This window comes from Myodes glareolus, chromosome 11, assembly GCF_982192425.1.
Source record: "Myodes glareolus chromosome 11, mMyoGla1.1, whole genome shotgun sequence".
Taxonomy (NCBI): domain Eukaryota; kingdom Metazoa; phylum Chordata; class Mammalia; order Rodentia; family Cricetidae; genus Myodes; species Myodes glareolus.
In genome coordinates this window covers 39,605,376-39,621,294 of record NC_142036.1, presented here as the reverse complement: position 1 = coordinate 39,621,294, position 15,919 = coordinate 39,605,376, and the positions used below count along the sequence as shown (strand labels likewise).

Below are 15,919 nucleotides of genomic sequence, written 5' to 3'. Positions count from 1 at the left end.
AGGATGCAAACTGGTGGCTGCCAGCCACTCTGGCCTGGCATCCAGAAGCACTGGTTTCTTGGGCAGAACCATGCACAAATGATGGACACATCAGACTGATTCTCCCGAAGTCCCTGTCCCAATTCTCTACTTTCCCAGGGGCATTCTCATGAAACACAAACTTCTGGCATCCCGGAAGAATGAATCCCAGTGTCTTGGGTACCATTCATTCACTCATACACTCGTTCATCCATTTCTTTAGTCAGCCAGTAAGTCCACAATCAGGAAGTCTTGCCATGTATCAATTACCATGGTAACCCTGGGTCACAAGGTGAATAAGACAAGCACTGTCTTTACCTTCATGAAGCTTTGGCTCCACTGGCAGGCTGCAGCAAAGGTATTTGAGGTCCTACAGGTCAAACAGGCCTTTAACTTTAGCAGGTTGGGTACCACATATCCTGTGGTTCCTCCTAGCCTAGGGAGGGAAGAACTGGATCTAACACACAGAGAGAGAGAGAGAGATGGATTAACTTTTTCCTTTAAAAAAAATCATGATCAGGAAGTTTTAAGGGTTTTGTTATGTCCCTTCCATACCAACAAGGGCTGACTCCATGACCCCCTTGAAGGGAAACCTTATAAGGATGGCCCTGTGCCAACTGAGCATACGCAAGTAACTCCAAAAGCTGAAGCCCATAGCCCTGCATGATTAGGCCATATTACTGTCCTTTCCCCATGATGCTACCATTTTCTGGAAACTTCATCCCCTTGTTTAGCTTCTGAATATGGACTGACCTGTCCCAGGGAGGCAGTGTCAATCATTCAGAAACTGGAGCAGGGGATGCTCCTTCTATAAAGACCCTTTAGTACCAAAAGAGCGAGGCTCATTTTCTGGAAGAAACCTTTGCAGAGCTTGGCCTCCTAGGAAATCTTTCTGGAAGAAACAGGTACCCGGTGGCCCCCACAGTGGGCCTTTCTTTCACGGAGAATGCCACCTGCCTTTGCAAGAGTTCTGCCTCTTGGACACAGCTGGCTCCAGCTTCTTCCCGGGTCCCTTTCCCTCTCTACCCTCCAGAGGCCTTCTGCCTGGCCCCCGACTGTCCCTCTGGCCCTCGAGCTAGGGGAACCGCACACCCTCCCTGCCTCCTGATCTGGCAGGGGGAATGGAAACTTTCGTGGAAAGCACTTGAGCTGACGAATGCTCCCAAGTCAGACTGTTGACTACTCAGGGCCCTGACGACCAGGGCTCGGGATGGGGGGAGGGGCCGGGGAGCTCTCCTTCACAGGGTCGGGACCTCCTTCAGGCTCCTCCCTCCCTTTGCACAGACCCGTACTCACCAGCTCAGTGTGACCCGAGTGAGCCAGTGAGCCGCTCCACTCAAGAAGCCATTGTCTTCCACACTTCCAGAGTACTCAACAGCCCTGGTCCTCCCCCTTCGCCCATACACGTCCTGTCCCCCTTTCCCGCGCCCCATAGGTGACTAGGAAGCTTGCATGGGGCTCCCTGGAGTTGCAAGTCCAGAGGTTTTTGCTGTTTTGCTTGAGACCTGGTTATGGTTGTGGGATTTTTTTTCTGTCAGCTGCCTGTTATATCAATCACGGAGTCGGAATCTATTTATAGGTTGGGAGTACTGTGTCCTTAGTCACAAAGAGACACAGACAGGGGACTGTCAGCTGGTGTCAGAGGAGCCAAGCAAGGAGTCATCAGCCACTGGAACACCTGAGGGTAACCGGTCCTCTTTCCTCGGCAGCCCCACCATGTAAGTAAGCTAACTTCTCCCATTGCTCCCCAGACTGCCCTGTGCCTCCCGTCCTCCCTACACACCCTCCTCCTCTCTCCCGTGCATTTGCTCTCTCTTTTTAATGGATAAAAATATCTCCCCACGCCTGTTCTTTGATCCTGATTTCCACGCGCTGAAGCATCCATCCATCCCTGCGTGGCCAAGAGGTAAATGTTGCCTCTCTCCGACCGTCATGGGAAGGTCAGGGGGTCTCCATGCGGCCGGGTGCGATGGTTACCCGAACTCGTTTGGAATCCGTGGGTTCCCTTTGGTTTTTATTTGTTTTCACGGAGAGAAAGTAAAGTAAATCAAAAGGGCAAAGCCAAGTTCACACACAGCTCAGTGGGGTGGTTATGTCTCCCAGCGTGAAAACTCTCATTTGTTGGTAGCTCCAGCATTTGGTGAGGGAGAGAGGTGACAAAGGCTGGCTTCTCAGGGGTTTTCAGGGTGATGATGGAGGGGTGCTGACAGTCTCGGGGGGCACCCTGGGAGCTTTCAGATTCAGCTAGAGTCATGACAGCTCCAATAACTATCTTATTTCAAGCACCTCCAAGGAAAGGGGACACCCCCTCCCCGCCCCCTCCATGGAGTGATTCTACTAGACAAAGTGGAGATAAAAGCAGTCGACCCTTTCCTTGCCAGCTCGGACTGACTCCAGTGCTGGGTGCATTTCCTCAACTCTGGTGGGAGTTAGGAAACTTGGGTTAGGAAGAAGTATCGAAAAGGAGTAACCCAGATGTGGGGGACTTTGCATCCTTCATTGGGGAGAAAAAGTTACTTGTTTTGTCAAAGCTGGGCTCAGTCCACACAAGGTGAGTCAACCCTGCACTTCAGGTGGCTCTGGAGCACACACACACACACACACACACACACACACACACACACATACACACACCCTTACCCCCCACCCCACCCCATTGCTGTCCTGAGTCTTATCTGCCTACTATGAGTTTCACGTGGAACCTTGCAACTTTAGTTTCTAGATAATGGGTCATATTAACCAGGATTCCTGCATTTGAAGAGATTGGCTTTATAGCATTTCTGGAAGAGAAGGCCTTAAAGTTAAAGAAGAAGAAGAAGAAAAAAAAACCCACCACTAACAAAAAGCTATGTGTTGGTATTTAATGTACACTATGTACAAGTCTTTAAATAGACTCCATCCTTTCCCCAATGAGTTTCTATTTACTTATGCTTCTGTTACCAGATGCTATATTGCTAAGGACTACTTCTAGATTTGTTTAAGGAAACGGTATTGGAACAAAGAAACCATCCTCACTTCCATTTAAAAGCACTAAACAAAGCAAGTCGGCCTGAATTGGTTTTGATGACATGCAGAATAGGTTTGTCAGCAAAACAGCTGATGAAAGTTAAATAATGTGCGGGGGCACACATATGCTTCCGGGGCAATTCGAGCTCATTTTCACTTTAACTCGCCTTTCTCTTTGGTACTTATTTCTACCTGCGTTTTATGGTGGGTTATTAATACCTTTAATTTGCTATTATTGTGGGAAGGAATGGGATCGGGAAGTCAAAGGAAAGGAGAAGGCGAGTTTCACATGTTCACCAGTGGAAAAACGCAGAATAAAAGGAGGTGGCCTGGTGTGATGGCACGCGCTTTTAATCCCAGCACTTGGGAGGCAGAGGCAGGTGGATCTCTGTAGGTTTGAGGCCAGCCTGGTGTACAGAATGTTTTCTAGGAAAGCCGAGGCTGCTTAATGAGACTCTGTACCAGAAAGTGAGAAGAAAAAAAAAAGGAAGAAGGGAAAAAAGAGTACAGAGGGTGAATGTTATTGTTTAAGATCTCGTATCAAAGCATGTCCAAGAATCCAAGGAAGGGAAAGCTGGGTATGTTGTCCATGACAGGCTCTCGTTGTTTGCTATTCCGAGGTCTCCGTTTGACAATCCTTCCTGCTAAGCCTTCCCTGCAATGTGCTGGGTGGGATTTTGTGGGCTGTTGTTAATTAAGGCTCGTGTGAATCCAGTGATTGAGACATTGTGCACAGAGATCCGAGCAGCCCACTGTTCGCAAACCTGAGCTTCCCGGACGTTCTGAGCTCGGGGGCTTCTAAAAGGAAGTCAGTTTTTTAACCTTTCAACACAGGGGCCAGTCCTTTCCTCCCCACCAACCCCATCCCCCATGGCACACCGAGCACTGTCTGGCGGGGACTCCTAACTAAAGGTAACGGGGAGAGTCTGTGTTCTTGTTAGCAGTCACAATCCAGAGTGGAGAGAGCGTTTGTGGAAACACTTAAAACAAGCTGCCCTCTCCCTTGACCTGCAGATATGTTCAGGCGGGCTGGGGGCTTGCTGGGTAACATGATGGAGGCCTTGGCTTTGCTGCCTGTGGGCTTCCCTGTGGAGATGCCATTGGGGGAAACTCCAGGGCATTTGCGTACAACCCCTGATTACTTACTTTCTGCTTCAATAACCATTAATTGTATGTGGTCTGAGCTCCCACCAGACTCATTGTTTCCCCCTAACTGATTTCTTAAATGCAATTGGTCACGGAGCTGTCTGTGACTTCATGTGGGCAGGACCTAACACAATCCTTGGCATCGTGGCTCATCTCTGTGTATGTCAACAAGCTGTTGCCCATGTGCGCGCACTGTGGTTTCATGTGCCTTCCCTCCCTAGAGCACGCAGGAATCCATCCTGACCTCTTCCCAAATTGGGGACAATGGGGCCAACAAGCAGGTGCTTTGGAATGCTGCAGGCTCAGGTGCAGGACCGTTAATCTCCAGGAACACGGGATGGCAAATGCCAGGAAGTACTCCCCTGATTCAAACAATTTAGGTAGTTGAGTTCTCTCCAAACCCCATGAATAAAAACGGCAGCTGGCAGGGACTTTAAACCAAAGACCCTGGGACAGCTCTCAGCTCTTTCTTTCCATTGCTGCAGTTCTATAGAATCTCTGGCCATCTCTTTCTTATCTCGATTTTTATGTTTCATTATCTATCTCTTTTTTTTTTTTTTTTTGACATCCTCCTTCCCCCCACCCCTTGCCTTTCCTGAAAACACATTTCTATCTGGCACAGAAAATAAACTCAGATTGTGGGTAGTTATGTTAATCTAATTCAATCCTCCGAGGGTTAAGAGTGAAATTCTAATAGTGGAGCTGTTGAGGGCTTTTTTGTTAATGGCTTGGGGATTACATTGAGTTAAAGGCTCATTTCCTAATCAAACAGAGAGGGAGAGAGTGATTCCGAATATTTATGAGTCTCCCAGTGAGAGTTTAAACTTTCAACTCCAAAAGCTGGGTTTCTGCGGGAGGAAAGAGTTAAAACCCCTCAGGGCTGCTGGGGAAAAAAAAATTAGACCAGTTAAGTCATCAGCGTTTCCAGGCAACTGTAGAACTTCTGGGCGCCTCAAAGTGGAAGGTGGGGTGGAGCTGTGGAGAGGGGGAACTGAGTTCACAAAGTGGAAATGGAGATTGGGGCCGGAGCCAGCTAAGGGCTTCTGACCCACCGAACCCCACAGCAGACTGGGCTGCTCCATCCTTCCGAGGCTTGGAGGAGTTGAGAGATTCTGGCTCCTCAAATCAGTCTCTTTCTCTAGTCTGGAAGTGAGAATAAGAGACAGGAGAATGGCTCAGTTTGCCAGCATCTGGAGAGTCCCTCGTGTTGCCTAAGCAGCAGAGGACCAGCATCTGCCCCTGTCCCTAGAACAGGACCTCCAATTGGGTCCCTTTGCTTGAATTCTGCCATTCTGCTCCCTTCCCCCAGGCCCTCCAGTCTCTCTGTCTCAGGGCAGGGCTAGGTGAAGGCAGGTAGGGATCTCCCTGATCTCCAGCCTGAGAAAGCCAGGGGCAACTTGGCCAAGGTTGGGTCATGTCAAGGTCAAGTTGAGGTCAGGTGGCCAAGCCCAGGCAAAACTCCTGAGCCTCTCTCTCTGCTGTTCTCTGGAGTTCCGCAAAGGGAGGAGAAGGCAGAGCCATGTGACTGCTGAACAAACCCTGGGCCCTGGCTCTGAGGGTTCCTTCTCAAGTTCCTGATATGGGCATCCTGTGATAGCGTCTTTTCCTGTCACCAACCAGGTGAGAGGAGAGGAGAGCATGGGCCTGAGGCAGCATCGTTAAGACAGGGACGTGTCTGACACTCTGGAAATTGATTTTGTCCACACTCTGGGTCCTGGCTCATATTCTGGTGAGAAGTTTGGTGCTTGGGTCTGGAGACCGTCCTGCATCCCTGCATCCTGCTCTCTTCCTCCTTCGCCGAGGCCAGTTTCTGGTGTTACTTACAGAACAGGCTGAATAACTCTGGGTAAAGCCAGCACTCCTGTGACCATAGAGCTGCAGATGACTGGCCCCCTTTTCTGTTGTTAGGCCTGCCATAGATTCTAGAGCCAAGTGGGGACCACGGTAGCTTTTGCCAGGGTTATCCTCTTGGGTGATGCTCCTGTCCTCGGAGCCCTGTATGTGTCTCCGTATGGGGACCCGCTGTGCCACAGAGCGGTGGGTTCTGCTCTTCTTCCCCACCAAGAAGTCCTTTGTTAGCTGGTTGAAGTGGGGAATCTTGAACAGGGACCACAATGCCACCCAGCCTTGCAGTGTGACCTGTAGTCTTTCTCTCTCCTCTCTGCTCACTGTTCTAGCAACAGAGGGACTGCCAGGAAACATTTGAATTGTCATACTTCCCTTTCAACCTCCCTATCGAAGACCCTAGTACCTGGCACAGTGTCCGGCATACAGTAAGCGTTCAATGAATGCATTCAAACGAATTACAGAATCTCCACTCTCAAGAGGCATGTCCAATCCCTTAATCACAGGAGGAGTGAATTGAAACTTTGATTATCCATCTAGACCAGTGGTTCCCACCCTTCCTAACGCTGTGACCCTTTAATACAGTTTTTCACTTTGTGGTGACCCCCAACCACAAAATTACTTCCTTGCCACTTCATAACTGTAATCTTGCTATTTATACTGTAACATAAATATCTGATATGTGATCCCTGTGAGGTCGCAACCCACAGGCTGAGAACTGCTTATCTATGTGATCAACTATAGCAGCTTATGATCCACTGACCATGGTCCTGGCTCCAGCCTGTTCTCTTTCTGCCAGGAGAGAGAGAGAGAGAGAGAGAGAGAGAGAGAGAGAGAGAGAGAGAGAGAGAACAGACTATTTCCCAGGAATTACATCCTTTTCAGGAAAGGAGCTTTGCCTGACTTGATGTCAGATTTAATTGCTGAACGGGTGCCTCTCTCCCACCTATCCCCCTCCTGCCCCCACCCCCGTCATCTATTCCTCTTCTTTGTCAGGCCCTGTTCTCTCCCCTTTCTCAGCAGTACCTGCCTCCTCTGGCCGTTCAGACTCTGTCAGGCCCGTTTTGGTCCCAGGGGTGCACATAAGAGGAAGCCCTTCTCTCTGAAGCCTTGCAGAGTGTCTGCTTCCATTAGCGCAGACAAGGCCTTTGAAAGGTGGTGGTGGGCCATGAGCATTCTTCCAGGTACCGAATCCACCCCACCCCCGAAAGGCATCGCTGCAACTGTTGGGGGAGACAGAGTACAGAACCCTGGACCGCTGAGGGTTAAATGATGGCAATGAAAAGTCTGGGCGTCTCTCGGGGACTGGTAGCTGGCTGAGACAATTGATTAGCTTGGCTTAGTGATCTTTCTAGCAATATTCAAGAGTAAAATTCTTGCTGGTTAGGCTCTGTATGTGGATGTGTGAGCATTTTAGGGTTTCTAACGATGAAGGGGCAGGCTCAGATGGCAGAAAGAACTATCATGGGTGGGTTGCTTCTGTGCCAGTCTCGGGCAGGGCGCTACTGCCCCTTGTAAAGGTGAGGTCAGGTAACAACTGTGTGCTCTGTGTGTGCACGGTTTGGGGAAGCAGGCAGAAGACATGGAGGGCATTTCATTGTTGTTGGTTTTTGCCTTCTCTTTGTGACCCCTTGGGAAATTATAGTTACTCTGATATTCAAAGGACACTGATGGACTGAAATGATGTGGAGTGTATGTGTTTGGGGGTGGGGGAGTTAGCGTGGTGACGTCATTCATGGTTCCAGAACTCCAGAGATGGAGACAGGGGATCCCTGGAGCTTGTTGGCCAGCTAGCCTAACCTAATCAGTGAGTCCTAGGCTAATGAGAAACTGTCTCAAGGAACAAGGTAAATGACATTCTCGATAATCATAAACACACACACACACACTCGTGTGCACACGTGTGCATTCACAGCATTGTTGAGCATTGATGTCAGCTGGAGAGAGGCACTGGGTTGAGGGAGTCCTCTTCCATCTGCAGGCCTTGGTGGGGCAGGGACAGATGTCAAAGCGGTTGGTGTGTGGGAACACAGGCACTCACACGTTGCAGAATGTGACTCCCTTGGTTGTGACAGGAGGGTTGGCGGGAGGTCTCATAGGCTCTCTAGCTTTAAGTAGCTCACATTGAGAAGTGATGGTTCTGATGAACCTGTGCCTGTAGCATAACCAGTCACAGTAGGTCAGCTAGCCCACGTCCCCGTCATCTGAAGCCAGGGACCCAGGTGTGGCATTGGCTGGGCCTTGCGGATTTACTATTACTTTTCTCAGCTTGCCTTCCTCTTTACCTTCCCATACCCCACTCTCATTAAGCACACTGGAGAGCCGCTAAGAAAATTAGTCAGTACTATCACTCCAAACACATAGATCCCAAGTTTTGATGTTTGTTTTCAGTTAGCAGAGGCTGCCCTTCTGTGACTTCATAGACTTCATTTCCCCCTCCTGCAGTGGCACCCATGCTTCCTCACACCTGGGGAAGTCCTGGTGCCAGCGTCCCTTCTTCTAGCTGTCCTTGGGCAGCAATTGAATGAAGGAACACAGCCATTGGGGACTTCTGCAAGACTTAGTTTCTCCGTAGTGTGTTTTTTCTGCCTGCCAATGGAGGCTGGTCTCTGCTCTGAATCTTCTAAAGATGTTGAGAAACTAAAATAAAATCAGAGAAGAAATAGCCCCCAAGAGTGGATGCTCTGAATAGTTTTGGATTAACCTATCTCGCTATACCGTGGCCTCTGAGACACTATTTGGGTAAAAGCAGGCCTCAGAGCCAGACAAGGCTGCCAAAGTTGGGTTTTATTGCCAACTTGACACAAGCTAAAGTCACCTGAGGTAGAGGGACCCTCAACTGAACAGTTACCTAGAACAGATTGTTCTGTGACCGTGTCTTGATGATTGATGCTTGATGGGTGTCACCATCCCTAGGCAGGTGGGCCTTGACTGTGTCAGAAAGCATCTGAGGACAAAGCCAGGGAGTAGGGCTCCTCTGTGGTTTCTGCTGAGACTTCCTGCCCTGACTCAGTGATGCCTTGTGACCTGGAAGTGTAATCCAGCTGTGACCTGGAAGTGTAAACCCAGTTAACCCTTTCCTCCCCCAGGCTGTTTGAGATCCGAGTTTGCCCCAGCAGCAGAAAACAAAGTCGGGCCTCACTCATTTCCCACCTGCTGTGATGATGGAGAAAGTAGCTGCCAGTCTGTCTCAGCAGCTCCAAGTGGGGATGGTGAGAGCACTTCCGTAATGGAGAGCTGAGGACCACCGGGGATACATGAAAGTCCCCTGGGCAGCGCTCATTCAGTAATCAGTTCTCCAAGTCATTGTAGTGGGCAAGGGGAGGACAGGTTGGCTGCTCTAAGCATTTTCCACAGCCCCTTGCCAGAAAGGCCAGGGGGAAAGAGGCTTTCAGAATCCCTACATTCCTTCCAAAATCTTCCTGGTCACTTTACAAAGAGCAGGAAAAGAGCTACTGCTGAGATGGTAATAAGATATAGCCGATCCAGCACTGTGCATGGTGGTGTGAGCTGAGGGTCTGCACGTGGCGGTGTGAGCCGAGGGTCTATATGTAGCAGTGTGAGCTGAGGGTCTGTGCACGTGGCAGGGTGCACCGAAGGACTGAGCATGGCAGTGTACACCAAAACTGTCTACACGTGCACAGTTACCTCCTTTTTTTAATAATAACTTCACTTGATTTTTGAAATTATTCTATACTTACATCATTTCTCCCTTCCCTTTCCTCTCTCCAACCCTTCCCGTGTACCCACTTTGCTCTCTTTCAAATTCATGGATCCTTTTCTTCAATTGTTGTTATATACATACATATTTATATATGTATAAATATGCATGTATATATTTATAAATGTATGTATATATGTATAAATATGTATATGTATATATACATATATATATTCCTAAGTATATAAATACAACCTGCTCAGTCTGTATAACATTATCTGTATGATTTCAATTCTGACCACTTGGTTTTGGATGACTCTTAAATATGGAGCTATGAACGGGGGCTGAACTTGATTGGTCTAAGAACTGCCTAGATTACTAAAGGTCCATCTGTGTGGGCATTCCCGAAGACACCAGATCATGAAGGCTTTGATCTAATCAATGGCTGAATCTATTCATTAAATCTGAATTTGATTCTGATAGAATCAAAAATCTGAATAGGTTGTTGGGAAGTTGGGTCACAAGAGGGGTGTCTTTAGAGGTTACTTTAGCCCGGGCCACTTTCTGGGACTTCTCCCTGCTCTCTGGCTGCCTTACAGGGAGCAACCTTGCACTTCACGCCCTTCCGTTACAAGGCTCTGCCCCTCCACGACTCAGACATAGCAGAGCCAGCCACCGGTGGACGGAAGCCTCTACACCCGTGAGCCAAAACAAACCGTTCCTCCTTCGTGCCATCTGTCAGGGATTTCTGCCACAGAGACCAAAGGAAAGTCTGGCTAACACAGTGAGCATATCGCTCTCTGGGGCTTGGGCTGATCTGGCAAAGTTTCTCACCTTTGTGTGCAAATCTATGCGCCCACAGCCAGCATATATGGCGCTGGTGTGTAGACGTGAAGGCAGAAAACGAGTTGCGTAAGTTGCCTCGTCTGTCTGTGAGTGCAAGTCCCCACAGTGCATTTCTGTGGAGGGCCAATTCTTCGCTGTAGAGAGTAACTAAGGGGGGATTGCTTGTTCCCCACATGGCTGATGGGACGTCTTCTGGGAGTACTCAACAAGGACAGAGAAATGGGAACAGGGAAGGGCGATGTCTAGCGCCTGGAGGTGTGGGTGTGTGGGATTCGTGGATTCCAAGTAGCTACAGAAGCGCCAATACGCTCCTAAGGGAAAATTCCAAAGCCAGACTTGTGACCAGCCTGTGTGTCTGTGTGCACGTGTGCACGTTCAGGGTATTGTGGTCAGTCATCCACGACTCTCCTTCCACATCTCAGGCTGAGAGTAATCTGGAAGGAACGTGTAATTACTATTTACTCCGGGGTACTCAATTGAGAACACCCTCATGTAATGACTCTCGCTAATGCCACCTTCAGCCACCCATCTGCTACGGCTCCTTGGGAAGCAGGGAGGAAGCGCCGCTTTTAGCTCAGAGGAAGGGATCCGAGATGGAAACTAACTCCTGTGAACTCAGACACTGCTCTTGGGTCCCAGATATACACGGATGGCATCTTTCTTGGCAGGCTTGTAACTGTTGTTGGGCATGGGCCTTTCAGAGTAAGGCCAGCTGTGACCAAGGGGCACAGTTGGGCAGTCAGTCATACTGACCAGAGAATTGTAGTTAAAAACAAAAAAATCTTAGAGACAGGCAGATGCCACTTATACGAAGTTATAAAATGTGCAGAAGAGGATGTTCATTATATAGGGATGAGACAGAAGATGAGCACAGGATGGAAAACACCACCCACAGGAGAGCAGGGCGAGCATCTGGGGGTGTTCTTTACCCACTTCTCGGTGGCACCGTTAGTTTGACTTCCTGAGCCACCTCTTTTGCTTGCTTTCCTGACTTATATTTGGGAGAGTTTTCCAACAATTTAAGGTGGAGAATGTGGGGCGAGAAGACACACACACACACACACACACACATACACACACACACACAGAGAGAGAGAGAAAGAGAGAGAGAGAGAGAGAGAACAAGTGAATGCATTATAATTAAACCCAAGGAATCTGTTCGCTAAAAATATCAGAAATATTACCTTGAAATATGACACTCTACTGCTGCAGCCAGGCACTGTTGTGGAGGCAACCAAACTGTGTACGGAAATAAAACTGAGTTTTAGATCAGCACATTGAGCAATCACTTACGTTAGCTTCTGCAAGCTACCGCCTGGCGGCTTGCACAAACGCTTGTCTCTCTCTGCCTCTGGGTCTTTGTCTAAAGAAAGGATGTCTGCAGAGTGGATGGATGGACGACCCCCAAGGACTTCTCTGCATCCTGCTCTGAATGCTTCTGTCTCTCCGAGCAGGGAACCTCTTGTATCACAGCTACACTCTAGGGTCACGAGTTCTGAGGCAGGGAGAAAGGACCTGCTCCCAGCAGTGTCAGGATGCCACAGGCACCCAGCGTACTTGGCATGTACTGATGAAGCCCTTGTGACAGCACAGGTGTGTGATTCTAGCCCTCGGGAAACCAAGGAAGGATTGTGTGAGCCCGAGTTCAGCCTGGATGGAGTGAGACCTTGTCTGGGAGAAGGGAAAAAAGTGTGGAATGAACGATCCCAGCTCCCCGCCCTGATTTCACTGGACTGAACCAAAAGAGCTACAGGCCTGGCTACTTGGGTTTAATGTCTTGGGTTTCGCCCCCCTAGACCTTCAAGTCAGGGATGGAGGTTCTTGCTTTCATGGTTTATACAGCACCATCTTTCAGTAATAATATGTAAGTTGAGTGGTGTGAAAAAGGCCGCTCTTGGGTTGGGGAGATGGCTCAGTGGCTAAAGGCCCTTGCCGTGAAAGCCTGGCAAACTGAATTCAAACCCCAGGACCCGTGTGAGAGGTGGAAAGAGGGAGCCAGGTCAATCTACAGGTTCTCCTCTAACTTCCATGTGCACGCTGCGGCACGTGTGCTTACCCCTGATGGTGTGCAAACAATCACACACGTGGCAACAATAACAATAGACCATAATTAAAAATCCCCAAACAGGTTTGTAAATCAGTCTGCCGACACCCTGTTTAGGAAGGCTGGCTCCTTCCTGGCATGTCTAGCCCACACACCGTGCTCCTGTCCCTTTCTGTCCCTTCTCTACCTTGCTCTATTAAAAGTATTACACTTGGAGACACGCTAAATAAAGAGTCCTCAGAGTAGAGAGTGCGCCTCATCCATTTTCTCTGTCCCTATGTGCCCCCTTGTAAAGATTATCTCTCCGTTTTTACTAAATGGCCTTGATTTTTATCATTAATCGCTGAGTGGTAATTCCTTTTTCCACGTCTAACTTATTTCTAAAATGTTCTCCCTTGGGTCCTACAGTCTACTTTTACTGGTCTCCGTGCCCCTTTCCCCCGTCTATGCCATTTTAGAATTCTCATCAAGAGATTCCTTCATACGTGGGACCCTTGATCTCTGGCCCTCCCTCTCGCTCTCCTATATTTCCCAGAAGAGTGGGTCTTGCAGTCCGACTTCCGCAGTTCAGGTGGTCCTGGGTCTCTGTCATTTCCGTACAGGGCCTGGGGACGTGCTTTGCTCTCCAGCCCCCGAAACCTCATCTCTTCTTGAACCTGCTGTTTTCACGCTGGGGGGTGAACCACATCATAAATTTAAAGTTTGAAGATGTCTCTCTTCCTTTCGCTTCATATTATGTGCCTTCTTCCTACCCCCAAACTCTCCTTCGCCCCGCCCCCAAATGCTTCTCACTATAGCTATGCTATTTCTTGAGACCTAACCATGACATTTCCTGGAGACACTTCGCTACTGTTTGTTGTTAGTGCTCCCCTACTTTCTTGATGTCCCCATGCATCCTTTCTTCAGCGATTCTTCTGAGTGTGAGACAGGGAAAGGCATCTTGTTATGTTTTTTCAAGACAGGGTTTCTCTGTGTAATAGCCCTGGCTCTTCTGAAACTCACTCTGTAGACCAGACTGGCCTTGAACTCACAGAGATCTGCCTACCTCTACCTCCCAAGGTATAGGCATTTTTAAGGAGTTGGTATGTAATGGAAATTTTCCTTGGTTTGTCTTCCTTACCTTTGTAGGGACTGGAAGAGAGAGGTATCTTGATTACTCCCATCTTACAGATGGAGAAACCGAGGCACTGAGGTTAAGGATCTTGTTTAAGGTCAATAAGGCTGCTATGCCATCTAACGTCACCTCACACTGGTTCCTATAAAACTCAGTACAACAAACAGTCAATAGAAAGTGTGTGGTGTGTGTGTGTGTGTGTGTGTTCATATCAGATCATTTTCTTGTTATTTAACCATAGATTGACAAGAAGCAACTCAGGGAAGGAAGGGTGGGTTTATTTTAGTTTACTGTTTGAAAGTAAACAGCCCATCATGATGGAGAAGGAAAGTCAGCAGGAGCATGAGGCAGCTGGTCGCACGTTCCAGAGAAAGATCATCACTGGCGCTCGGCCCACTTTGCTCCCTTTTATTCCCCATTTATGTCATCTGTCTGGGGTCCCAACCCATGGGATGATGCCGCCCACATCCAGGGAGCGACTCCCACCCTCAGTTCAGCCTCTCTAGAGACACTCTCGCAGGCTGGGCTGTCACTGTATCTCCTGATGAGTCCAAATCCAGCCAAGAGGACAGCGAAGACGAAAGCCTCGTGGTGACACCGATCGTTGGGACCTCACACACGTCAGGCGAGCTCTCTCTCACGGAGTCACATTGCCAGCCTTTTTAATTTCTATTTCTAAAAAAACATATGACCTTTATTCACTGATTTTGTATATATGTGGGTATGTGCGTGCCAAGGTGCGCAGGTGGAGGTCAGAGGGCAACTTGCAGGATCAGTCGTATCCTTGAGTCTCAGGGACCAAACTTAAGCAGTAGGCTTGGCAGCAAGTCCCTCTCTCTGCCGGCCCATTTTCAGTTTTATTTTGAGATAGGTTCTTGCTAAGTTACCCAGGCTAGTCTGGAACTTATTTTGTAGCCCAGACAAGCTTGGACTTTTGATCCTTTTACCTTTGCCTACCATTTTATAGCATTGACAAAGACACAGAATTTGGCCCGACAGCTTCAGATTTTCATATATTTTATTTGAAACGTATCCCATGTTCCCCTTCACAGTGCCACATGGCGTCAACCTGAAATCTCGCTGTTACTTATTCTCTGCCCCGTTCTAAGTATTACGTCACAGGTGTTACCTTCAAGACAGTCCCCTTACCCCCTCTTAGCTCTTGTTCGCCTCTCTCAGAACCCCACTTTTCCATAGATCATTCGTCTTGTGTTTACATGTATGTGTGCACATGTGTGCATATCTGTCTATTTTTTAGACAGTCTCTTACTGGTCGAGAGATCTCCGAGTAGGCTAGACTGACTGGCCGGCAAACCCCGCCTGTCTCTGCCTCCCTGGTGCCAGGATTGTGAGTTCAAGCCACCATACCCAGCTTTTTTTACATGGGTTTTGGGGAGTCAAACTCCAGACCTTGTGTTTGCAAGCACTTTGCTGACTGTGCCATCTCTCCACCCCTGAAAGCAGTTTGCAGTGTCTCCATTGAGCAGCAGGTAGGCATGCTGGGAAAATGCAGACCCAATCTGTGAGTTGCACTGGAGGATTGAGTGAGCGAGAGCATCGTAACAGTGTCATAGCGCACACGCCCAGCATTGCCTGCCCTGTGGCGTCCACGCCTTCCCACTCCTTCTCATCCCCACGTGAGACCTTACACCCTCCCGCAGCCATCCACAGGCAACACTCTCCCCTTCACGTCTCCCGTTTTCCCCGCCATGCTTTTTCCACATTTGACCGTTCCCAAAACTTGAACCTGGTGTGTCATCATCTTTCCTAGTAGGAATATCAGCACGCCTCCCTCTGAGGCCTTCTTCCATGGGGGCGAGCTCCCTTCCTTCTCTGGGTACTGTTTCTTTCCCCTCTATGTGGGCAGTCTCTGCTTTAGCCGGCTACCAGGCTTTCTTATGGAGGGAGGGGTAGGGGCGTCTCTTGCCAAGGCCACAGCACCTGCAGCTGGACCCCTTACTCACCCTCCCGTGTGACCTTGATCTCCTCTTGAGCTGCCTACCTTGGCTCTCAAGATGCTAATCACATTCCCAAGGCAAGTCAGACTATCTTCCCTCCTTGGATGAAGTCCAACATGTGCTCACCATTTGGGACAAAGTGTTTGTCCTCTGTGTCTGACCTTCCACAGATGAGAATCCACCGGGTTCCTATTGTTCTGCCTTCCTTTTCTCCCCAGAGGTACTCACAACCCAAACCCTTCCTCCTGGAAGAGTGTCAGGGCGGGGGGGGGGGGCATTTG

General features: G+C 49.1%; 1 protein-coding gene across 2 annotated transcripts in view; it reads left to right on the top strand.

Moving 5' to 3' along the window:
• Window positions 1–1,325: 1,325 nt before the first annotated feature.
• The window catches only part of Esrrb (estrogen related receptor beta), a 159,190-nt gene continuing 144,596 nt past the window's right edge, over window positions 1,326–15,919 (top strand). The window contains exon 1 of one of the 2 annotated variants that reach the window (XM_085697350.2): window positions 1,326–1,736. In XM_085697350.2, coding sequence (XP_085553476.2) covers window positions 1,471–1,736 — 266 coding nt within the window. In that variant the 5' untranslated portion in view covers window positions 1,326–1,470. The remainder of the gene's footprint in view (window positions 1,737–15,919) is intronic. The other variant, XM_048449266.3, reaches the window with a different exon arrangement.